Below are 21,479 nucleotides of genomic sequence, written 5' to 3' on the forward strand. Positions count from 1 at the left end.
GCGGGCGGAGGTGCGAGAGCCGGGGGGGCTGCGGGGGGGGGGGTCACTCCCACCCCTCGTGCCCCTCCCTCCCGACCCGCAGCCCCCCCCGCTGTTCGTTGTCCCGCCCCGGCCGGGTGTGAAGTCGGGTCCCCGCGCCGTGTCTGCCTGCGGGCTGCGCGGCGGGAGTGCGGGGCACGGCGGGCGGGCGGCGGCGGCGGCTGCGGGCCGTGTCCCGGGCTGTGTCACCCTCCTCTCCAGCACCTGCAGGGGCCAGGCCCGCGCGGGGGGTGCGGTGCGTGGCCCGGCGGGCTGTGCGCGGTGGGGTGGCGGGGCTGCGGGCCGGGCCCTCCGCGCGGTGCTGCCTTCGCCCCCGCAGCCCCTGGGCCGGGCTGGGCAGGCCTGGCTGGTTGTGCCGGGTGCGTGGCCGGGCCGTGCGGCTGTGGCGAGTCGTCTAGTGCGGTGCGGTTGTGTCGCCAGGCCCCCGTGCGCGGAGGACTCGTGTTGCGTGGCGGGGCCGTGTGGCGGGGCCGGCGCCCGGCACTGTGTGCTTGTGCAGCTCGGCCGGGGGCTCTGCTCGGTTGTGCACCGTCGTGTAGTCGCGGGGGGGGGCGGGGTAGATTGCCCCCGCCGCAGCGTGGGCCCCTGTTGCGGGGCGCAGAGCTGCGTGCGCCAGGCGCTGTGGTTATGGCGAGGTGTGCGGTGCCGTGCAGCTGTGCGGGGTTGCGGTGAGTTGTGTAGGGCCGCCTGGTCGTGCGGACCGGTGCTTGTGTCCTGCCGGGCGGTGCCTGTGGGCGGGGGGACGCAGCTCCGCGGGGATGCGGTGTTGTGTGGCTGTGCACGGCTGTGTGCTGTGTACCCATGCGTGCGCCCCCCAGCCCGCAGCAGCTCCCCCCCGCAGCACACGCAGCACTCGCTGGCGCCCCCAGCCGCAGCCGCAGGCGCGGACACCGGGGCTCCCCACGCGGGGCGGACGCGGCCAGCCTGTGCCCGGGCACAGCGCCCCGCCGCGGGTTTCCCCGACAGGCCCCGGCCGGGGCGGACGCCGGGGGTTGAGCCCCGAGCGGAGGAGAGAGAGACACTGTCCTGGTTCGGCGGGTTGTGCTGACACCCTTCTCCCCTCCTCACCCCGCGATGTCGCCACCCGCACCATGCAGCCCCCTGCCCCCCCCGCCCCCTCCGCCCAGCTCGGCCCCGGCGGCAGCAGCACGTGGCTGAGAGCGCCGCCTCCAGCCCCGCCGGCAGGGGGCGCTGCTGCTGCGCCTGCGCTCACGGCCGGGGGCGGGGGGGGCTTCACTGACCGGCATTTGGGCTTGAGGTTTTGTTTGGGTGTTTTTTAACTAAGCATCAGCATCCTGCGCGGGGGGCGTCGGCTGCGCAGAGCTGGGGTGGTTTCACGTTTGTGCAGACCGTCTCCAGCTTTTCCTGCCCACGGGTGCTCCGTCCTGCCGCCAGTACCTTTTGCGGGCACTGTTCTTTCAGTGTGTGCGGGTATCCTCTCTGGACATTACTTGCTACTGAGTGTGAATGTCTTACGGGCGCTTTGCGGAGCCGGGGCCGCGGCCAGAGCGGGCGGGGAGCCGGGAGCTCGGCAAGGGCGGCGAGAGCCCTGGTCCGAGCGGGCTGCGCCGCGCTCCCGGCCTGCCCCGGGACGTGGCTACCGGCTGGACCTTCGCGGCTGCGGCTCCTCATGACCACCCAAGGTGGGGGCTGGGCTGGGCTGGGAGATGGATCTGCGGGAGCGCGAGGCTGGCGCGGGGAGGGGTAAACGGCCTGGGGGTGTCGTGGGGGTGGGGCTGAAGCGGGGTGCAGGGGCACCAGACAAGGGCATTGGGTCCAGCCCGCCCTGGCCCCGCCCCCGCCCCCGCCCCGGCCACACCCGCCTTGGACCAGCTCCTCCCTGAGGGCTTGACTCCGCCCCCTGGATATCGGCCACGCCCTGGCTATAGACCCCGCCCCCTAACCCTACCTGCCCTTGGGCACCGGCTTGCCCCGGGTGCTCTCTCCCGCCCCCTGAGGCTGGCCCCGCCCCGTGGGCATAGACCACTTGGGGGGTGAGGACCCGGCCACGTGCTCCAGCACGTCATGGAAACGCGGCTACAGCACGGCTGTGGGAGCGGCCGCATCAGCCTGTCCATGGCGGGTTTGGGCGGCCTGCAGTGGGCGGGGGCGGGGCGGGCCCACCGGGGTCTCCAACCCGCCCGGCCCGGTCCTCATCCTGCTGCTTCATCACCTGATCACTGCCCGGCTCCAGGGACCCTCTGACCCCGGGGGGGGCCCCAGAGTCAGCTGAGCATCGGGCAGCCAGCTCTCGTGGTGCCGGTGCAGTGGTGGGCCGCGGGGTTGGGGCCATGACTAGGACTGGATCACACCTGGGATCAAATCAGATCCCAGTATGCCACAAAAGGAAGCCTGGGGGAAGGGTTCCCACCGAGTACTGCACTCGCCCCGCCCCGCCCCGCCCCCCGGGCCTCGGCCAGTTCTGGGGACCTGCCTGCCCCGGGGGGGGTGGCCGTCCCCACAGTCAGCTGCCCATCAGCTGGCTCCAGGGACTCCCCGGCTCTGGGGGCAGGGCTGGATGGTCCCTGCAGTCACTTCCCCATTAGGCTTGCCAGTGCAGGGTTGGGATTGTGGGGAAGAGGAGGCGGGGACCCCCGGGGGCAGGATCACCGTCAGGATAGGATTGAAATTAAATCTCCATTGGGCCATGAAAGCAACGTCTGCCAGCAGCCTGGACAAGGCCGCCCTGCCCCATTCGGCCACCAGGGGGCGCTGCCTTTGCCTGTCCTGCTTCAGTCCAGCTCCGTTTCCAGTGCCCGACTTGTCTCCAAGAGGGAGTTTCACCAACAGCTGCAGTTCGGTTGTTCTTGTGTTGGTTTTTTTACTGATGAGCATTTTCAGGTGATTTCTTTACTGACTGCCTGGCCTTTCCTGGCCCATTGGTAACCCCACCGCTTCTCCCCCAGGTGCTGGTGCCACACCACCGCTGACTGCTCACATCAACATGCCCATAAGGGGTAGCTGCCTGAGACCCCCCCTTCCAGCCCAGCCCCCCCAGGCATGTCAGACTGGCACAGATGTGCGGCAGCGGGAGTGGGGAACAGGGACCTGACACCAGTGTTTGGCAGCTCCCAGCGCTCTGGTGGGCTTGGTCCAGGGAGTTTGTGGGGTTGAAAGTGGAAATCAGGAGGTACCGCGGGATGTACCCCAGCTCCCCATGCCCACCACTCGCTGCAAGAAGCACTGCGGAGAGAGCAATAAATACAGCAAGTAATCATGGGGAAGTGTGTGTGCGCGGGGGGGAGCAGGGTGAGGGGCTGGGCTGGGCTGGGCTGGGGTCTTCAATCCATCACAGGCCCAGTTTGCACCACGCCACCGAGCCAGCTGCCCCGCTTTGCCCTGCCAGAGCCAGCCCCGAGCCATCCACATCTTCCCCCTGCCCTCCCGCAGCTGGCCACAGCCCCCGCCCCCGCCCCAGTCGGGCCGGCGCTTCACCTTGGGGACCGCGCGGGGGGCGGTGGGTGGCCCGGCGGGCTGTGTCCCTTCCGCCCCCCGGCAGTGCGGTGCCACGGCGTGGTTGTGCCTTCCCCCGCGCAGGCCCGGCTGGTTGCGGGGCTGCGGCGGTGTACACGGGTGTGCGGAGCTGTGCGTGCGGCGGCCGGCTGTCCTGCTGTGGGCTCTGCGGAGCTGTGCGGCGGCTGCAGCCGCTTGTGTCCCACGTCTGTGCCCGCGGTAGCCGTGCGTGTGCGGGCCGTGTGCCTGTGGTGAGCGGGGGGTGGTGTGTAGCGGGGGGGAGCTGCCTGTGGATAGCTACGTGCGGTGTAGAGGGCTGTGCGGGTGCGGTGAGTTGTGTATTGTGTCCGGGCCCCCCGAGTGCGGTGACTTGTGCCCCTGTGCGCGCGTGGGGAGGCTCGGGGAGGCGTGCCGTGTTGCGTGACTGCACTCTCACGCACGCACAGAGCCCCGCTCTGGGGGCCCGGGGCCCTGCACGGACCCTCCGGAGCACCCCGCAGCGCGCAGGCTGGACCCAGGCGTCCGGGCCCCCCGCATATGGACCCCAGCGGCCCCAGCCACAATCAGAGCCATCGGGAGCTGCGGGGGGCTGGGGGAGGGTGCTCCCGGGCCTGCGTCACGACCCCCGTCCCCGACGTCAGAGCCAGGGTGGAGGCAAGACCGGGCAGGCGGGAGCCCCGCCCCCGACAGGTGCGTGTCCCGGGCGCCTGGGCCGAGGCGAGCACGGGGGGCGGAGCCGAGTCGCCGGGGCTCCGCGGGGGGCGGGCCCAGGCCCCGGGGCTGCGATGAGTAAGGCGGGAGGAAGGAAGCAGATGAATCAGCCGGGGAGTATCCGGGCGCGCCCCCCACGGCGGTGCCCCCCCAGCCGTGCTGGCGCCCCGCAGCCCCGGGGGGGGGGCCGGGGGCTCCCCGCAGCGGGGGGAAGTCAGGACGCGGGGGCGCGCCCCGGCACGCGCGGGGCTCCGGGGCGCGGGGCCGGGGCCAGGCCAGGATGTGACACACGGGAGCGAGCCCGGTGACTCACGGGACAGGAATGGGGGCAGCGCCAGCTGGACCCCGGCCCCGGGCTGCGGGGCGGCAGTGCGGGGCGCCGCTGTGGGGGTCGCGCCCGGACACTTCTCGGCTGATTCACCTTCTTCCTTCCTCCCGCCGTTACTCATCGCGGCCCCGGGCTGCCCCCCCGCTCCCGGGCCTGCGGGCTCCCAGCACGTGGGGCCCGGGGGCGCGGAGCGAGACACGGCCGCCACGAGACGTGGACACGGAGCCCGGCGCCCAGGACAGAGCCGCGCTCCCCGGCCCACGCACGGAGCCCCGGCGCGCGGGGCGGCCCCGCGTGTGTCCTCTGGCGTCTCCCTGTTTACCTGGCCGCAGCACGTGGCGGGGGAACCCCGCCCCACCGGAGGGAACCCGGCCATATAGGGCCATCTACGTCACAGGCGGCCACGCCCCGCGCGCCCTGGGCAGAGGTGAGGCGGCAGGTGCGTGCGGGCGGGGGGGCGCGAGGAGTCCCCGAGGCAGGACGGGGGAATCCCCGCCGAGGGGGCGGGGCGGGGCGGGGCGGGGCAGCAGTGACGTGGCGCGGAGTTCCCATTCATAAAAAAGGGCGGGCGCGCGGGCGGCGCAGAGCACAGCGGCATGGACCAGGCCCCGCCGCCCCGCGGCCCCTACCAGGTACCGGGGAGAGCGGCGCCGCCCGCGCCCGCTCCCGCGGGCGGGGGGCCGGACGCCGGGGTGCCCCCGCTCGGGCCGGCGCCTCGGCATGGAGAGCGGGGCGCTGGAGCAAGCCCGGCTCGGGCCGCGCGGGAGGGGAGCGGGGCGCTCGGGCCCGCCGGGGACTCCCCCCGGGCTGCGGTACAGGGCTATGGACACAGCGCTGCAGCGCCGGGAGCGGCCGGCAGGGGCCGCGGGAGCACCGGCGCGGGGGGGGCGCGGGCGGGACCGGACCCCGGGCTCCAGCCCGGCTCCGCGGGAGCGAGCCAGGGGACCCCCGGCCCGCTGGGGCTGAGTCACGGCCCCGGGCCCCGGCAGCCACCCAGCGCCCGCGCGCTCCCGCAGCCCGGCGGCCCCGCCCCGCCCCGTCCCGGGCTCCAGCGCCCCCCGCGGGCAGGTGCGGGGCCATGACGCTGCAGCTTCGTGGCCTCCCGGGCAGGAGGCGGGGCCTGGCCTGGGAAGTGGGTCAGGGCGGGGCCCCGAGTGCCAGGGGCCTGAGTCACGCCGGGTGGGGCAGCGGGGGCAGGGCCCGGCCCTCGGCCCGTGCCCTGCGTTGTGCGGAGCAGGGAGGGAAACTGAGGCACGGAGCGGGGAGGGGGTCCCCCTTCCCGCTGGGTCGTGGAGCACCTGCTGGAGCAGCTCCCTACGCCCACCCATGTGTCCTGGACCCTGCCCTGCCCTGCCCTGCGGGGGAGGATTCCCGATGCTTCCCCCAGGCACCTTGGACAGGAGGCTGCACACCCAACCCCATGTGTCCTGGCCCCTGTGCTGTCCACGGGGATTTCCCTCCGGCTCCTGCCCACTGGCACCTGGGGCACAGCACTGCCCTGGTGGGGGGATCCCCCATGGCTGCTGCTGCTGCCCCCTGGCACCTGCAGACAGCCTCCTAGCCATGAGTCCTAGTCCCTGTACTGCCTAGGGGGATTCTTCTTCCAGTTGTGGATCCCTCCAGCCCGAATCCGTCTGTCCTAGCCCCTATACTGCCCACGGGGATTCTCCTCTGGGTGCTGTCCCCTGGCACTTGGGGGGTGGGCCTACAGCCTCCTATCCATGTGTCCTAGTCCCTATACTGCCTGAGGGGGCAGGGATTCTCCTTTGGGTGCTGCTGCTCTCTGCGGGTGGCCCCGCCGCCCGCGTCCACGTGTCCGGGCTCCCGTAGCACCCGCGCAGGGGGTGACTGTCCTAACGCCGACCCCGTCTCTCCGCAGAAGTACCCCCCCTGCCCGGGGGGCGCCGGCTTCGTGCCCAGCGTGGACGCAGTGACCTCCAGCCAGGCCCTGCAGTGGCTGGTGCAGCCCCGGCTGCTGCCGCCGCCGCCCGCGGGCAGCCCCTGCGGCCTGCCCGGCCCCGCCCTGCCCCCCTACCCCCGCCCCGGCATCATCCGGGGCCCCGCGCCCGGCCCCGCGCGCCGGCCCAGCCAGCAGGTGAGTCCCGGGAGGGGAGGGGGGCTGGGTGCCCAGCTTCCCCCACTCTCAGGCTGGGGGTCCCGGGCGAGACATGGGAGAGGGCTCCGCGGTGGGGGGACCCAGGCGCCCCCCTTGCCAGAGGAGTCACCCAGGTTGGCTTGGGGCCAGGACGCCTGGGCTCGCGGCCCGGGGGGGCTCGGGGAGGAAGTGACTCGGGGCTGAGTCAGGGGGGTGAGTCAGGGAGGAAGGGGGCTCCCCCGGCCGCACTCACCCCCGCCCCCCCCAGCTCGCCCCCGAGGACGAGGAGCGGCGCCGGCTGCGGCGGGAGAGGAACAAGCTGGCGGCCGCCAAGTGCCGCAACCGGCGCAAGGAGCTCACGGAGTCGCTGCAGCAGGTGAGCCCCCGCTCCCCCCGCGGGCCCGGGAGAGCCCGCACGTCCGGGCCGGGGGGGGGGGGGGGGCTGCGGGAGCTTCCCCTTGCCGCCGCGCCCCCGGGGCCGAGTGTGGGGGGAGACCCGGGCTGACGCGTGCCCCCCCGCAGGAGACGGCACGGCTGGAGGGGGAGCGCGCGGCGCTGACGCGGACCGTGGCGGAGCTGCGCCGGGACAAGGAGCGGCTGGAGCTGGCGCTGGCGGCTCACGGGCCGGTCTGCACAGCGCCCGCCCCGCTCGGCCCCGCCCCGGGGCCCAGGCCCCGCCCCCCGCCGCTGGCCCCGCCCCCCGCCCCGCTGGAGCCCGAAGCGCTGCACACGCCCACGCTCATGGCCACGCCCTCGCTGACGCCCTTCACGCCCAGCCTCGTCTTCAGCTACCCCGCCCCCGGGGAGGCGGAGCCCGCCGCGGGCCCCGCCCCCGAGCCCTGTGGCTCCGCCCACCGCCGCGAGAGCAGCAGCAGCAGCAGCGGCCAATCGTCCAGTTCCCTCAACTCCCCCACACTCCTGGCCCTTTGAGGCCACGCCCCGTGCGGGCCTGGCCCCGCCCATACCGTATCTGAAGCCTCACCCCGTCGGGTCTGGCCCCGCCCAGTGTCGGGGGAGAGTTAGCTCCGCCCACTCCGGCCCGGGGGCCACCCCGCTCGGGGATCACTATCTCGTGGGCCCGGGTCAGGTCCCCTTGGGAGCTAGCCCCGCCCCCTCCGCACCTGGCCCCGCCCTCTGACGCGGACCCGCCGGGCGGTTCCCAGGCCCCTAGAACCCGGTCTCTCGCAGGGCTCCCGGGGCTGCGTCCCGCTGCCAGCCCATCTCGGGCCCCCGTCCCGCGGGGCTGCTGCTCTAGAGCCCCCCCCCCCCGCGTCCCCTCCAGGCCCTGTCCGGGGCTGGGGGGGCTCCAAGTCCCCCCTCCCGGCCGGGCTAGTCTAGAACCTTCCCCGGGGCCCCTCCCCGCCCCACTGGGTCTAGAGCCGTCCCCGGGCAGGCCCCGGCCCCTGGGTCTGCCGCTGGGGTCTAGGAGCCAGGGCTCCTCCGCCGCCGCACGTGATCCTGCCCCCCCGGCCAGGCTGGGCCCCGCGGCTGCGCTCTGGACTGCTCTAGAGCTGCCCCCCCCCCCCGAGGGCCGCCCCCGGCCCCGGAGCCCGCGCCCCTGGGGAGCGAGATCTGCGGGGTGCTCCAGCCCCCACCACGCTGCTCCCGAGCCCCCGGGCAGCAGGCAGGCCCGACCCCTCCTATTTATTGTGACACCCCGGTTTTGTACCGGCGCCGCCGGAGCAATGAACTCAGTGCCCGGAGCGGGGCTGTGCGTGCTGAGGGCTGCGGGGCGCCGCCACCAAACTCTGGTGGGAGGGACTGGGTTCCATGGGGCGGGGCCTGGCGACGACGTCACTGGGGGGGCTGCCAAGGGGCGGAACCCAGGCTTCGGCTCCAAGTCCCCCGGCGGGAGGGAGCCCCGTTGTCCGGGCCGCCCCCGCCCCAAGGCGTCGGCGCCAGCGGGAGGCGGGACCCAGGAGGAGGGTTGCGGGGGGGGGCGCCGTGTCGGAGGTGGGGGCGATGGGGGGTGATGAGAGGTTCCGGGCGGCTGGGGGCGGGGCTGGATCATGGGGGCAGAGCCTGGGGGGGCGGGGCCACACCTCGGGGGCGGGGACAAGGGGCTGCGGGTCGGGAGGGACACCCGTGTGCGGGCTGCGTCCCGGAGCCCCCCCGCGCCCCGCTGTTCCCCTCCTTGGCCGCCAGGTGGCGCCACCCCTGCAGACCCCCTGCCCCCTCCCTGGCGGCGCAGGGGTCGGCCCTCCCCGCTAGACCCCGGATCGGGCCCCCGGGGGCTGCCCCTTGTCCTGTCCCCCCGCCCGGTTCCCACGCCCAGGAATGCCGGGTATTTCCGGCCGCAGCCCCCTCCTCTCCCCGGCCCCCGCCCCCCACAGAGCGGCGGGGCGCGGGGGGAGCCCGGGACGGGGCCGCTCGTGCGGCGGGGGCACGCCCGGCGTGTCCGTGCTCGGGACGCCTGGGTCCCGTGTGCGTGTGCAGGACCCTCCCGGTCCCCGGGGCCGGCCCGCAGCATGTGAGGCGGCAGCGCCTGCCAGCGCCACTCCCCCCGCGGCGGGCCCGGGCGGCCCAGCTGGCGGGCGGAGGCCCCGCGTCCTCTCCAGCAGCGGGGGATGGGGACACCCCGGGGGTGACAGCGAGGGGCCCGGGAGCCTGGGGTCGCCCCCGGCGGCGGGGGCGCAGCGTCTGGCGCGGGGCCGGGGGCAAGAGAAGAGGGGTGGGGGGCGGCGCCTGGAGCCTGGGTGCCCCCGGGAAGGGAGCTGGGGGCTGGGACCCCGGCGCCTGCCCGCTTTAGGAGGAGACGGGGAGGGCTCCATCAGCCCAGACTCCTGGGTCCCCCCCACCCCTTCCTCCCAGCCCAGCCAGCTCCCCACCTCCCCCTCGTCCCTGCCTGCCTCCACCCCCGTCCCCCGGCCAAGGAGGCTGGGCCCAGCTCCCCGCCCCTCCCTCCCTCCCTGCCCCGACTGTAGCCGGGCGGCCTCGGCCGAGGGGAGCTCAGAGCGAGTGCCGGGGCCCCTCCGCCATGCGCCTGCTTCTCCTCCTTGCCCTGTGCCTGCCTCTGCCAGGCCCGGCGCCGGCCCAGCCCTCGGCCGCCCGCTGCAGCCCCGGGGGCTGCGTGGCCCTGTTTCCCCAGCCCCGGCCCTTCCTGGAGGCCTGGCGCAGCTGCCGGGACCGCGGCGGGGACCTGGCCACCCTCAAGCGCCCTGAGGAGGCGGCCGACGTGGCCCAGCTGCTCGCCGAGGCGCCGCGCCCGTCGCCGGGCCCCCGGCGCTACTGGATCGGGCTCCAGCGCCAGCCCCGGCAGTGCCAGCCGCGGCGCCCGCTGCGCGGCTACTCCTGGACCACGGGGGAGCAGGACACGGCCTACACCAACTGGGCGCGGGAGGAGGCCCCGGCCGGCTGCGGCCTGGCGCGCTGCGTGGCCCTGAGCCACCTCGCCGGCGCCCGCCAGCCGCCGGCCTGGCTGGACGGAGCCTGCACGGCGCCCGCCGACGGCTACGTGTGCCGCTTCGCGCACGCGCGCGCCTGCCCCAGCCTGGGCGCCGCCAGCTACGCCACGCCCTTCGGCGCCGTGCCGGGCCCGCTCAGCCACGTGCCCTTCGGGACGGTGGCCGCGCTGAGCTGCGGCGCCGGCGCGCCCGCCTCGGCCCTGTGCCGCTACCGCGAGGACGGCACCGTGGGCTGGAGCCCGCCCGGGCCCCCGTGCGAGGAGGAGGCGGCGTCACGCGAGGGCTGGTGCGAGGGCGACAACGGCGGCTGCCAGGAGCTGTGCGTGGACACGGGGCCCGGCCACGCGTGCGCCTGCCACAGCGGCAGGGCCCTGCTGGCGGACGGGCGGTCGTGCGGGCCGGCGCCGCCCTGCCGCGAGCACCCGTGCGAGTATGCCTGTGCCTCCGAGGGCGCGGGCTACCGCTGCCTGTGCCCCGCCGGGCACCGCCTGGCCCGCGACGGGCACTCGTGCGAGGACGTGGACGAGTGTGCCGAGGCAGGCGGGGCCCCGTGCGAGCAGCTGTGCGAGAACGCGCCGGGCGGGTACCGGTGCCGCTGCCGCCTGGGCTACGCGGGCGACGGGGCAGGGGGCTGCGGCGACGTGGACGAGTGCGAGCTGCCCGGCGTGTGCCACCAGATGTGCGTCAACTACGAGGGCGGCTTCGAGTGCTTCTGCGCCGAGGGCTACGAGCTGCAGGCCGACGGCGTTAGCTGCGCCCCGCTTGGGGCCGCCCCAGGGCCTGCCTTCGCCTGGCCGCGGCCCCCGGAAGAGGAGGAGGAGGAGGAGGAGGAGGAGGAGGAGGAAGACCTGGCCTACAGCTGGACCCCCGGTGGGACACCCCAGGCCCGGCCTGGCACAGCTAGAGCCCCCCGAGCGCCTCCCACCCCCCCCGCACCTGCCTGGGTCCCCCTGCTCAGGGCTCCCTACCCCCACGGGACTGGGGACGCCTGGGTGCCCCACGGGGTCGAGGATGCTTGGCTTCCCCCCGGCCGGCCCCACATTGCTGAGGATGTCTGGGTGCCCCCCGGCCGGCCCCAGAGAGCAGAGGACGCCTGGGTTCTCCCTGGCGAGCCCCATGGAGCCGAGGACCCCTGGGCTCCCCCCAGTGACTCCCCCCAAGCCCAGAGCCCGCTCCTCCCCCACCCCGCCCACAGAGCCAGGGGCGCCGGGGATCTCCCTGCCCAGCCCCCCACCCCACACGGGGCCTGGGGGGCCTGGCTTCCCCTCACCCACAGACCCAGGGATGCCTGGGTTCTCCCTGCCCAGTCCCACCCCGCCCGGGGCACCGGGGCTCCAGTGACCAGGTCTCCGGACCCCCGGGGCAGCGAGGGCGCCTGGGTCCCCCCCACCCCCAGGCCCAGAATGCAGACCCCCTCACCCCCTGACCGCCCCCCCAGAGCCAGGGACCCCCCACCCCCCCACAGCCCCCCTGCGGGCCGGGACGCCTGGGCTCCCCTGACCAGGGCCCCCACCCCCCACAGAGCCAGGGGCGCCGGGGTCCCCCCCACCGCCCGCGGAGCCCGGGACACCTGGGGGCTCCCCACCCGCCCCGCCAGAGTCAGGGCACCCCTGGTCTCCCCCACCTCCCCCCAGGCCCGGGGCGCCTGGGTCCCCTCGTCCAGCCCCCCATCCAGGGCGCGAGACGCCTGGGTCCCCGCGTCCAGCCCCCCCAGAGCCCGGGACCCCCGCGGCCCCTCTTCCGGCCGCTCCGTCGCCCCTTCCAGCCCCACCACTCCCCCGCGGGCCCGGGCGCCCTGGGGCTCCCCTCCCGGCCCCGGCCCCGCCCCCACCGTCCGGGCCCGCCGGGTGCCCCCCCCCAGCGCCCCCGCGCTCGCCCCGCGCCCCCGCCCCACGGCCCCGCGCGCCTGGGAGCCCCCCAGCTCGGCGGCGGCGGCGGCGGGCGCCCCCCCGCGGCTGGCCGAGGGGGGCCCGGGCCCGGGGCGGGGGGGGCGGCGCTGGGTGCTGCTGGCGCTGCTGCTGCCCCTCGCCGTCTTCCTGGTGCTGATGGTGGCGCTGGGGCTGGTGCTTTGCACCCGCTGCCCCCCCGGGCCCGGCCCGCGCCCCCGCCCTGCCCTCTGCTCCCGCTGGGGCGCCGGCCCCAAGGGCCCCCCCGCCGCCGCCCCCAGCCTCTGAGCCCCCTGGAGCCCCGCCCCCCAGGCTGGCACCCTCCGCTCTCCCCACCCACCCTTCACCCCCAGCCTGGCGGGGACGTCCCGGACTCCCACGCAGCTAGACCCCCCTTGAGCGCCCCGCCCGGCGGGGTTCCCCCCTGGAGCCCCCCACATCTGGCTGGGACCCCCGGGTCTGCCCACCCCCCGGGTGAGTGGGGGGCTCGGGGGTAGCAGGAGAAGGGGGCCCACAGCGCCCTCCCACGGGACCCACGCAGGGACACGGACACGAGCCCGCCCCACAGGGCTGCTGGAGAAAGAGCGCGGACGCCCCCGGGGGTGGGGGGGCGGCGGGGATAAGTGGACTCTGCCAGGCTGGACGGACCGCCGCCCCACGGATGGCTTCTTCCAGGGTGGTCAAAGCCCCCCAAGGTGAACAGCCCCCCGGGGCAAAATGGACTCTCCCTGCAGTGAATGAACTCTCCTATGGGGGCGAACCCCCCCCCGGGCAGAATGGACTCTCCTAGGGGTGAATACCCCCGCGATGGGGCAGAATGGACTCTCCCGGGGGTAAGAGCCCTCTCGCTGGGGTGAATGGGGCGTCCCACGCGAGTGATTGCCCCCCCCCCGGCAGAATGGAGTCTCCTAGGCTGGACACCCACCCCCTCAAATGAATGGACCCTTCCAGGGGGAAGAGGCCCCCCCCCCCCGAAGTGAATCGACCCGCCCCGGTTGGACAGAATGGACTCGTCCCAAGGGGGTCGCCCCCAGTAGAAGTGAGCACCCCCCTCCGGACTGCAATGGACTCTCCCGGGGAGGGGGTGAAGCCCCCCCATGTGAATAGACCCCCCCGGGGCGGGATGGACTCGTCCAGGCGCTGGGGGGCGTCTGTGTAATAAAAGGACCTTCACGCACAAGCCCCGTGTTTCTTGGGGGGGGCTGGTTCCACCCCGGCCCCTGGGAGCGGGGTGGGGGCCGGTGAGGTAGGGCTGGGAGGCCCGCCCGGGCTCTGGGGGAGGGCGGGGGCCCGGCTCCGTGGGGCCGGGGTGAGAGCCAGGGCTGGGCTGGGTTGGGTTGTTTGTCTCCAGCTCTGTAATTAGGAGGTAATTAAAGATCCCGGGGCCTGGAAACCCCCTGCGGTGACCGCCCCCCCACCTCGGACCCCCCTGGAGCTGCTGGTGCCCCTCGCTCCCGATCCGCACCCCGCCTTGCCCCGCACTCCCGACCTGCAGCCCCCGCCCCGCCTGGCCTTGCAGTGCCCCTCACTCCCACCCCGCAGTGCCCTGCCCCCCCGCCCCGCAGGGGTTAAGGCGCCCCCGGGGGGAGGGGGCGTCTCTGGCTCGGTCCCGCATGAGCTCAAACTGGAAACAGACGCGGGCTGATGCAAACAGCTGGGGCGGGGGGGCCCGCCTGGGTTCACTCCGGTTTCGGGAATGGGGGGGCAGGGCCGGGAGCCCGGAGGCCGGCAGGGCCTGGCGGGTAGTGGAGGGGGGGGGGACTCCTGGGTCCTCTCCAGGGCTGGGGGGCGGCTCACACCCCTGTGCAGGGAGCCCCAGGCAGGCAGCCTGGCAGGCCTGGTGGAAACGCACGTGATCACACACAGGCGCACACACTCGCACGCCTTGTTTGTTCCTGGGGCTGGGTCACGGGAGTGCAAGGAAGGCACCAGGCAACAGCTGCGCGTGTCCCGGACCTTGGGTTGTGTGTGCGTGTGCACCGGTGCGCTTGTGCGTGTGCGAATGCCTGTGTTTCACAGATGCCCGGGTTCCTTGTGTGTCCTGAATGCCTCTGTTCAATGTGCACATGCGTGTGTGCGTGTGCATGTTGCATGTCGGGGGCGGGGGGGCGTGTCCCGGACGGCTGGGTTCCAGTTGTGCGTGCAGGGCATGTGTAAGTGTATGCACAGGGCCCGCATGTGTGTGTGAGCACTGAGCGCGAGTGTGCGCTGTCCGCTCTGGGCCGTGCGCAGGTGCGCGCGCGCGCCCTTACACCCTGGCTGTGGGCACGGCCCTGACGATGTGCGTGCACATGCCCGTGTGCACGTGAAGGCCGTGCCCCCCGCTGCCGAGCCGCAGCCCCGGCCTGTAAGCTGAGCTCGCTCCCGGGCGGCAGGCAGCACGGGCAGGGACCGCCGCAGAGGGGCAGGAGAGCGGGCGGCGGGCGGCAGGAGCGGGTGGGTGCGCGTGTCCCGGTCCAGCTGCCCCGGGGCCCCGGCCGCCCGGCCCCGTCGCAGCACAGAGGCGAGGCGGGCGCCCGCGGTGTCTCCTGCGGCGGGAGGGGCCCGGGCCCGGGGTCAGGGCAGGGGCGGGCCCGGACGCCTGGGCTCCCTCCCGGCCGGGAGGGCGGTGCCGCGGGCCCCCGGGAAGGTGAGTCATGGATGAGCTCAGTGCGGCCCGGCCGCAGCCGGGGGCGTCACCCGCGAGCCCCGGAGCCCGGCCCGGCGCCCCGCTCCCCGGACCCGCGCTGCCCCGCGCCGCCTTCGCGGGCTCCAGGGCACAGGCGGGGGAGTCGCTTCGCGTAGCCCCCCGCCCCGTGGCCCCGCCCTCGTGCGACCCCCGCCCTGAGAGCCCGGCGTCCGGGGCTGCCCGCCGGTGCCCCGCGCTCGCCCCCTGGCGCTCCCGTGTCCGCACTGCGCCCGGTCTCCCTGGGCAGCTGCTGGGGGGGTCCTGCTCCTACTCTGTCCCGCCGGCCCCGGCTGGCCCCGCACACGCGTGCACTTGCACACGCGTCCCCAGGCCTAGAGCAAACCTGCTTTACACACGAAGCCTCTTGCACCTGTGTATGCACCTGTGTGGCGGCATGTGGACGTGTGGCACGTGCGTGTGCCTGCCTGCAGTCAACACATGCAGCACATGCCTCAGCCACACACACACACACACACACACACACAGCAGGTGGGTGCACATGGATCAACACATGTGGCCCACAGAGCACAGCACATGCATGTGCACAGAGCAGGTGCTGGGGCACCCACGGTCTCCCTATGGCTCTTGCACACACCCTCTCACACACACACAGTGGTGCAAATACCTGGCTCTGTATGTGCAGGTGCACATGCCTGTGTGCGTGCACACACTGAGTGTCATGTGTTTCTTTTCATGTGCATGTATATTTATACCTGTGAGCAGAGGTCTGCATGTGTGTGTGCGTGTTCAAATGTGTATGTGCAAGTGTGTGCTTAGCAGCGTGTACGTATACACGCCTGTGCCCATGGGTGTTCGCATATGCATGTGTTCATGAATGTGCCTGTGTTCACAAGTGAGCCTGACAGGCCCGGGTGCGTGTACATGTGGCTCTTTGCGCGGCCACACGTGTGTCCCTGGGAGTACGTGTGTGCGCACCCCCACTTACACTCGGAGCATTACGGTAACGGGCTGGGGCTGGGGCTGGACTCCGGGAATCCCGGGATGAGGGGCAGAGACTACACCTCCTAGCATGCACCGGAGCCGTGGAGGTCAATCCATCCCACAATGCCCCGGGCTGCAGGGGTCCATCCATCAGTCCATCACCCATCCCAGAATGCACCGGGGCTAGAGGGGAAGACATCCCAGCATGCCCCGCACGGCCAGCAGTGGGGGGCAAGTATCCCAGCATGCACCTGGGCCTCGCGGGGGGTGGTGTGTGTGAATAACGTGTCCCGGCAGGCCCGGGGGGGGGAGGACTGCAGCTCCCAGCATGCAACGCAGCTTGGAGGGAGAGGGCGCCCGGGGTTGGTGACGTCATGGCTCCGGGAAGAAACCACCACTCCCAGCAGGACCCGGGGCGCGGCCACGTCAAGTGGCGTGCGAAGAACTACAGTTCCCGGCCTGCCTCGCGCCCGGTGACGTCACGGCGGCGGCTGACGTCGTTGACTACCGGTCCCAGCGTGCCCCGCGGCTCCCGGCACCCTTCGCACGGCACGTGTGTCCTTGCCCACTCGTAAGTACGGGAGTGGGGCGGGGGCGGCGCGGCCGGGCTCGGCGGCGCCATGTCGCGCTCGGGCGTGGCGAAGCGGGCCGTGAAGCGGCTCGTGAAGCGGGTGGATGCCGGCAACTTTCTGAAAATGATCATGCGCGCGGGGCAGGCGCAGCCCGGCCCGCCGCTGGGCCCCCTCCTGGGCCAGGTGAGCCGGAGGCCTGCGCTCCCTGGGGCGCGCCTGCGCTCCGTGTGAGCTGGGGTCCTGGGCGGGGCCCTGGATGCAGCCAGCTCTAGGGAAGAGCTGGGCCCAGGCCCGAAGTGGGGGGGGGCCTCCAGCCGCCCCTGACCCTGCCCCCCCTCGGCCCCCAGCATGGGATCCCCATCGGCAGCTTCTGCAAGGACTTCAATGAGCGAACCAAGGACATCAAGACCGGCATCCCCCTACCCGTGTGCATCCGCATCAAGGTGCTGCCGCGGTCGGGACCTGCTGCCCCTCGGCCCCCTGGGACCCCCCCAGCACTGCTGTGTGCCCCAGTCCCCACCACCGACCGCTGTGGCCCCCTCAGAGCCACCCACATCTCCTCTGGCAGTGCTTCCCCCCTCCGCCCCAGCAGCCGCCCTCTGCCCCGGGCCCTACATCTACCCTGGAGCCCCCAGGACACCCTGCCCCCGGTCCCCAGGTCCCTTCTAGGTGCCGTCACTGCTTTTCCATGCAGCCCACCAGACACATCTCACACCCCTGGCAACTCCGCTCAGGCACCAGGTCTTCTCTGAGACACCCCCCACACACACTTTCCCACAGGCATTGAGGTCGCGAGGCATTCTGTTGCCCTGCCCCCCCCCCACCAGTCACCCACAAAAAACCTGGGGCAAGGTGGGCTTGGGGCGGGGGCCAGACAGTTGGGTTCCCTGAGGGCGAGGAGCAGATGCTGTGAGGGCTGGGCTGGGTGTGGAGGAGTCCCCCAGGGCCTGGGGAGGCCTGGGCCAGGATGTGGGGGGTGCCTGCACAGGGTGGGGGCTGGGGAGTTACAGAGGCGTCTGGGGGAAGAGGGCATTTGGGAGATGTGGGGGGGGTGTTCAGGAGCTGAGGGTGCCTAGTGACCCCTGCAGGCGGACCGCACCTATGACCTGGACATCCACCCCCCCACGAGCTCCTACTTCCTCCTTGCGGCCGCTGGCATCGAGAAGGGCGCGTCACAGCCTGGTGAGGGGGGCGTATGATGGGGGAGGCTGGCTGTTCCCCGTCCCCCCCAAGGGCATGCAGAGGTGGGGGGCTGCTCCCCACCCATGGATGTGAGGGGGTCTCAGGCTGTCCCCTCCCTCCATGAGGGGGAGGGGCAGGGGGGGCCCCAGGCTCATGTCCCCTTGCCTCCCCAGGGCACGAGGAGGCGGGGGTGGTGTCGCTGCCACAGCTCTATGAGATTGCACAGGTGAAAATTGAGGACCCCGGGTTCAAGCTGCGTGGGTTCGGCCTGGAGGACGTGGTGCGCTCGCTGCTGGGCTCAGCCCGCTCCCTCGGCCTGCGCGTCGTGCCCCGGTGAGCCCCGGACGTCTGGGTTCTGGGGGACCAGAGGGGCGGTGCTGGGGGCCCCCGGATGCCTGGGCTCTCGGGGGGGGGGGCAGTGCTGGGAGCCCATTTATATGGGTTCTTTGGGGTGGGGGTGGGCCTGGAGCCTCGGTACCTTGTTTCTGGGTGGGGCGGGGGGGCGACTGCTGGACACTTTAGTCCCTGACCTGCTCTCCCCCTGCCAGGCTCAGCGTGGAGGAGTGCACCGCCTTCCGCCAGCGCCGGGCAGATGAGCTGGCAGCCCAGGCCCTGAAGGAGGCTGAAGCTGCCAAGTGACTGCCCGCACCCCTGGGTTCTCCGCCAGGTTGCGGGGCCTGGGAACTGGGGGAGCTGGGGTCTCCTGGGGGCCAGTGGAGGCCCTGTCCCCCTTGGCCTGGCTGGTTCCTGGTGACTCTGATAAAATAAATGCTTGAGACCTTCCCTGGCTCCTGCGAGTGAATCTGTGGTTGAAGCCAGAGGTGGAGGGGGCGGGGCCACTGAGCCAGGGGGCAGGGCAAGTGGCTTGGGGAGGGGTGGGACATGGAGAGGGTGGAGCTACTAGTTGGAGAAAATGCAGGGAACAAGTGTTTGGGGGGCAGAGGGCTGAGCAATGGGCTGCACGGGGGGAGTGGCCAAGAGGAGGGGCGGGGTCATGGGGACAGGGCTGGTGCCTGCTCCCAGGGCCGGGAGGGCGGTTGGGGCTCTCCCTGCGGTGGGGCCCGTGCCTGGGTGATTCAGAGCAGCGAGGGGGAGAGGAGGGGGCTGTGCTGGCTGCCCGTAGCAGTGGGACAGACTCTCTTGGGTGCGTTCACCCATGTGCGTCCATGTGGAGTTGTGTGTGAACATGTGAGGAGGCACATGGGTAGTATGAAAGCATGTGCAAGTTGGCAGGGTGGTGTGTGCACATGTGCAAACATATGATGAGTATGCAGGCAGGGGCTGTCTGTGCAAGTATGAGGGTATCATTCAGGCAGGAGGTGTGCAAGCCTTTGGGGGCTGTGCTTGCACTCATGTGCCGTGGAAGTGGGGCCGTGTCTGGGGGCTGTGTGTTTGTGGCACGGGCGAGGTATGAGCCCCCAGGGCCGGGTTGCAAGGTTCAGGGGTTCCTGCTTACTGCAGCTGCTGCTACGGCAACACCTGGATTGCAGTTGCCATGGCAGCACTGCTGGGAAGGCAGCAGGGTATTGCTATGGAGACAAGTGGCTGGGTTTGAATGGAGCCTGGGGACCCCCTTCCCCTCCCCCCCAGATGGGAGGATGCGTTTAAGGGATGGGTGGGGCCTGTATGCAAAGGAGGATTGGTGTGTGGGGGTGGGGCTTGCCTGCTGTTGCTACAGTGCCCCCCCTTTGTTGCTGCTGTGGGGTAGCCATGGCAACGTGATGCAGGGGGTGTTGACGTCACAGCCCAGCTCCATCTATTGCCTATTATGGAGAGAGAGGAGAATCCCCCTCCCCCAGCTCAGAGCCTGGGGCGGGGGGGACCCCTGCCCTGTCCATTCATGGGTCTCATGGGTGTGTCTGTCCATCCATTTATCCCCTGCACTAGGTCGCCCACCTGGGTTGCAGGATGCAGCTGGCTCTGGGGGAAGCAGGCCAATGGCAACAGTCTGGGCCAGCTCTGGTGCAGGGCCTGGCCTGGGCTTACCCCCCAGGCCTGGATGCCTGGGTTTTACCCAGTGCTGTGGGGGCAGTGGGGACTGGTGGCTGAGAGCAGGGGGGCTGTGGGAGTCTGGACACGTCAGTCTCTTGCCAAGTGCCCGTGCTACCAAGCTGGGCCCAGAGGCCTCTGGGTCCCAGCACTTCTCTCCTCCGCGGGGTCTGGGGTGTTAGAGGAGAGGGGTCTGGGGGCCCCGGACGCCTGGTTTCTGGCTTCACTTGGGGCCGGTCTCATAGCAGCAGGGCCTGGGGGGGTGGACACCTGGCTTCCCTCCAGCTCTGGCAGGGCAGAGGGGGCCAGGGGCTGAGAGCAGGCTCGCGTGGGGGGGTCTCAGGGCCCAGATGCCTGGGTATTCTTGGGGCATTATGGGGCTGGTATTAGGGGTCCCCCTTCCCCATCCCGGTGCATTGTGGGGTGGAGGGGTCTCCCCTCCCCCAGCAGCAGGGGCAGTCCTGGTCTATATTAAGCGTAGCCCCTGGCGCTGGCGGGATGTGAGGCTGTGGGCGAGTTTCCATGGCAACAGGATATTTTTGATGGAGATGGACCTTGGGGGGGGTTGGACGACAAGGTCCTGTGTAGAAAGCAGAACCGAGCCCCCACAGCTGGAGAGAACCCAGATGTCCCAGCTCCTGCCCCCTCCTCTTTGAGGTCTGTGCCCTGCAGAGGGGTGAGGGGGCCACAGCCCCCCCTGTTCTGAGCCCCTCCCCTCCCTGGCAACGCTGGGGTTGCCCTTAGCAATGGTTGCCACAGAGATCTCTGCTGCGGTGTCGGAGGCCATGGCAACAGGGTGATGTAACGCAACACGTGGACATGCACCGCAATGCAACACAACATGACACAACCCACCCTGCAATGGCCTAAGGTGCTAACAACAGGTGGCCGCGCACCCTGCTGCCACACCACACCACTGCATGGGCTATGTCCCACAGCGCAGCACGGCACAAGGCAGCTTGTTGCAACACAGCCACCACACAATGCAATGTACCAGTCTGCAACACACCAGGCAGCTAGGTACCACAACACAAGGCAGGTTGCTGGCCCATAGTGCAACACTGCATCAGGCAGCTGCACAACCCAAGTCAGTGCAGGGCCTCTTGCTGCAACACCACACACAATGCAGTGCTCCGGGGTGGAACGCAACAGGGGGTGTGCAACACCACATGAAAGGATGTTCCACGAGGCAACACAACACGCAACCCCACACAATGCACCAGGCTGCTACACAACACATAACCCCAGTCAGCACAGGGCCTCTATCTGCAACACAGCACAGCAGTGCAGTGCAACGCAATGCTGTGCCACACAACAGGCAGCCAAGACACAACCCAGGACTGGTTTTTGCAACAATGCACAGCGTGTAACCCCATGCAACACACTAAGCAGCAGCCCAACGCGGCACAGGGCTTCTCACTCCAAAACTGCACAACATGGCTTGGCTTGGCTGCAACACAACAAGAGGAAAAGCACCACAATACAACATGGAGCACACGGGGATGTCCCACAATGTGCCATGCAACACCGCATGGGGCAAGTCACTGCAAAACAGAACACATCACAACATGCAACCCCCTTCCAAATCACTGAGCCGTGACACAACACCCAACCCAGGACAGCACAGCACAGGACCCTCACTGTAACATGATTCAACACCGTACAACACAGCACTGCATTGCAGCACAACAGGCTACTGTGCCCCACAACATAGGGGGATGTTGAATGATGCACAGCTCCACACAACCTGGGGCAGGTTTTTTCAACAACACAACACCACACAGCGAAGGGCAAAGTAACACCATGTAATACACAGCTCAGCATAATACAGGACAGCTCCTTGCAACATAACCCACAGCACAATGCACGGCTGGCCACGCAACATGCTGCTGTGCACCACAACACAACACAACACAGCACCACATAATAGCACAAGGTAAGTCTATGCTAGCTAATACACAACACAAGACCACATACCATCACACACACAAACACAACATAAGTTCAATTCAACTAATACACAACAAAAGGCAAGGCAACACCGTCATGCATGGCTTCACAACACAGTGCAAGTAAGTCAATGCAAAGTGATGCACAACACAGCTCAATGCAACATGCTGCCACCCTTGACAATGGCATGGGTGGTTGCATCCTGGTCCACTGTGTTGCCCTAAGCCATTCACCTTGTGGTGGCAGGGGGAGGGGGAACT

The 21,479-nt window shown here is 71.2% G+C and overlaps 4 protein-coding genes across 4 annotated transcripts; all 4 read left to right on the forward strand.

Annotated features, from left to right (window-relative positions):
* Nucleotides 1–1,114: 1,114 nt before the first annotated feature.
* On the forward strand, nt 1,115–4,911 carry LOC149860613 (uncharacterized). The gene is made up of 3 exons (XM_090051543.1): nt 1,115–1,682; nt 2,946–4,281; nt 4,358–4,911. The coding sequence occupies exons 2-3, from the start codon at nt 3,057–3,059 to the stop codon at nt 4,909–4,911; spliced, it is 1,779 nt and encodes a 592-aa protein (XP_089907669.1). The 5' UTR covers nt 1,115–1,682; nt 2,946–3,056.
* A 182-nt stretch (nt 4,912–5,093) lies between these two features.
* FOSL1 (FOS like 1, AP-1 transcription factor subunit) lies at nt 5,094–7,557 on the forward strand. The gene is made up of 4 exons (XM_090055156.1): nt 5,094–5,163; nt 6,411–6,626; nt 6,895–7,002; nt 7,149–7,557. Exons 1-4 carry the CDS (start codon nt 5,128–5,130, stop codon nt 7,554–7,556), a joined length of 768 nt encoding a protein of 255 aa, XP_089911282.1. The 5' UTR covers nt 5,094–5,127; the 3' UTR covers nt 7,557.
* A 1,845-nt stretch (nt 7,558–9,402) lies between these two features.
* On the forward strand, nt 9,403–13,096 carry CD248 (CD248 molecule). Its single transcript, XM_090054974.1, has one exon. It carries the CDS (start codon nt 9,604–9,606, stop codon nt 12,202–12,204), a length of 2,601 nt encoding a protein of 866 aa, XP_089911100.1. The 5' UTR covers nt 9,403–9,603; the 3' UTR covers nt 12,205–13,096.
* Nucleotides 13,097–16,035: 2,939 nt separating this feature from the next.
* Nucleotides 16,036–18,063, forward strand: MRPL11 (mitochondrial ribosomal protein L11). The gene is made up of 5 exons (XM_090055176.1): nt 16,036–16,281; nt 16,446–16,541; nt 17,187–17,280; nt 17,454–17,613; nt 17,829–18,063. Exons 1-5 carry the CDS (start codon nt 16,147–16,149, stop codon nt 17,917–17,919), a joined length of 576 nt encoding a protein of 191 aa, XP_089911302.1. The 5' UTR covers nt 16,036–16,146; the 3' UTR covers nt 17,920–18,063.
* Nucleotides 18,064–21,479: the final 3,416 nt, after the last annotated feature.

The sequence above is a fragment of the Crocodylus siamensis genome, chromosome 6, assembly GCF_052110815.1.
Source record: "Crocodylus siamensis isolate JL-2025a chromosome 6, ASM5211081v1, whole genome shotgun sequence".
NCBI lineage: Eukaryota > Metazoa > Chordata > Crocodylia > Crocodylidae > Crocodylus > Crocodylus siamensis.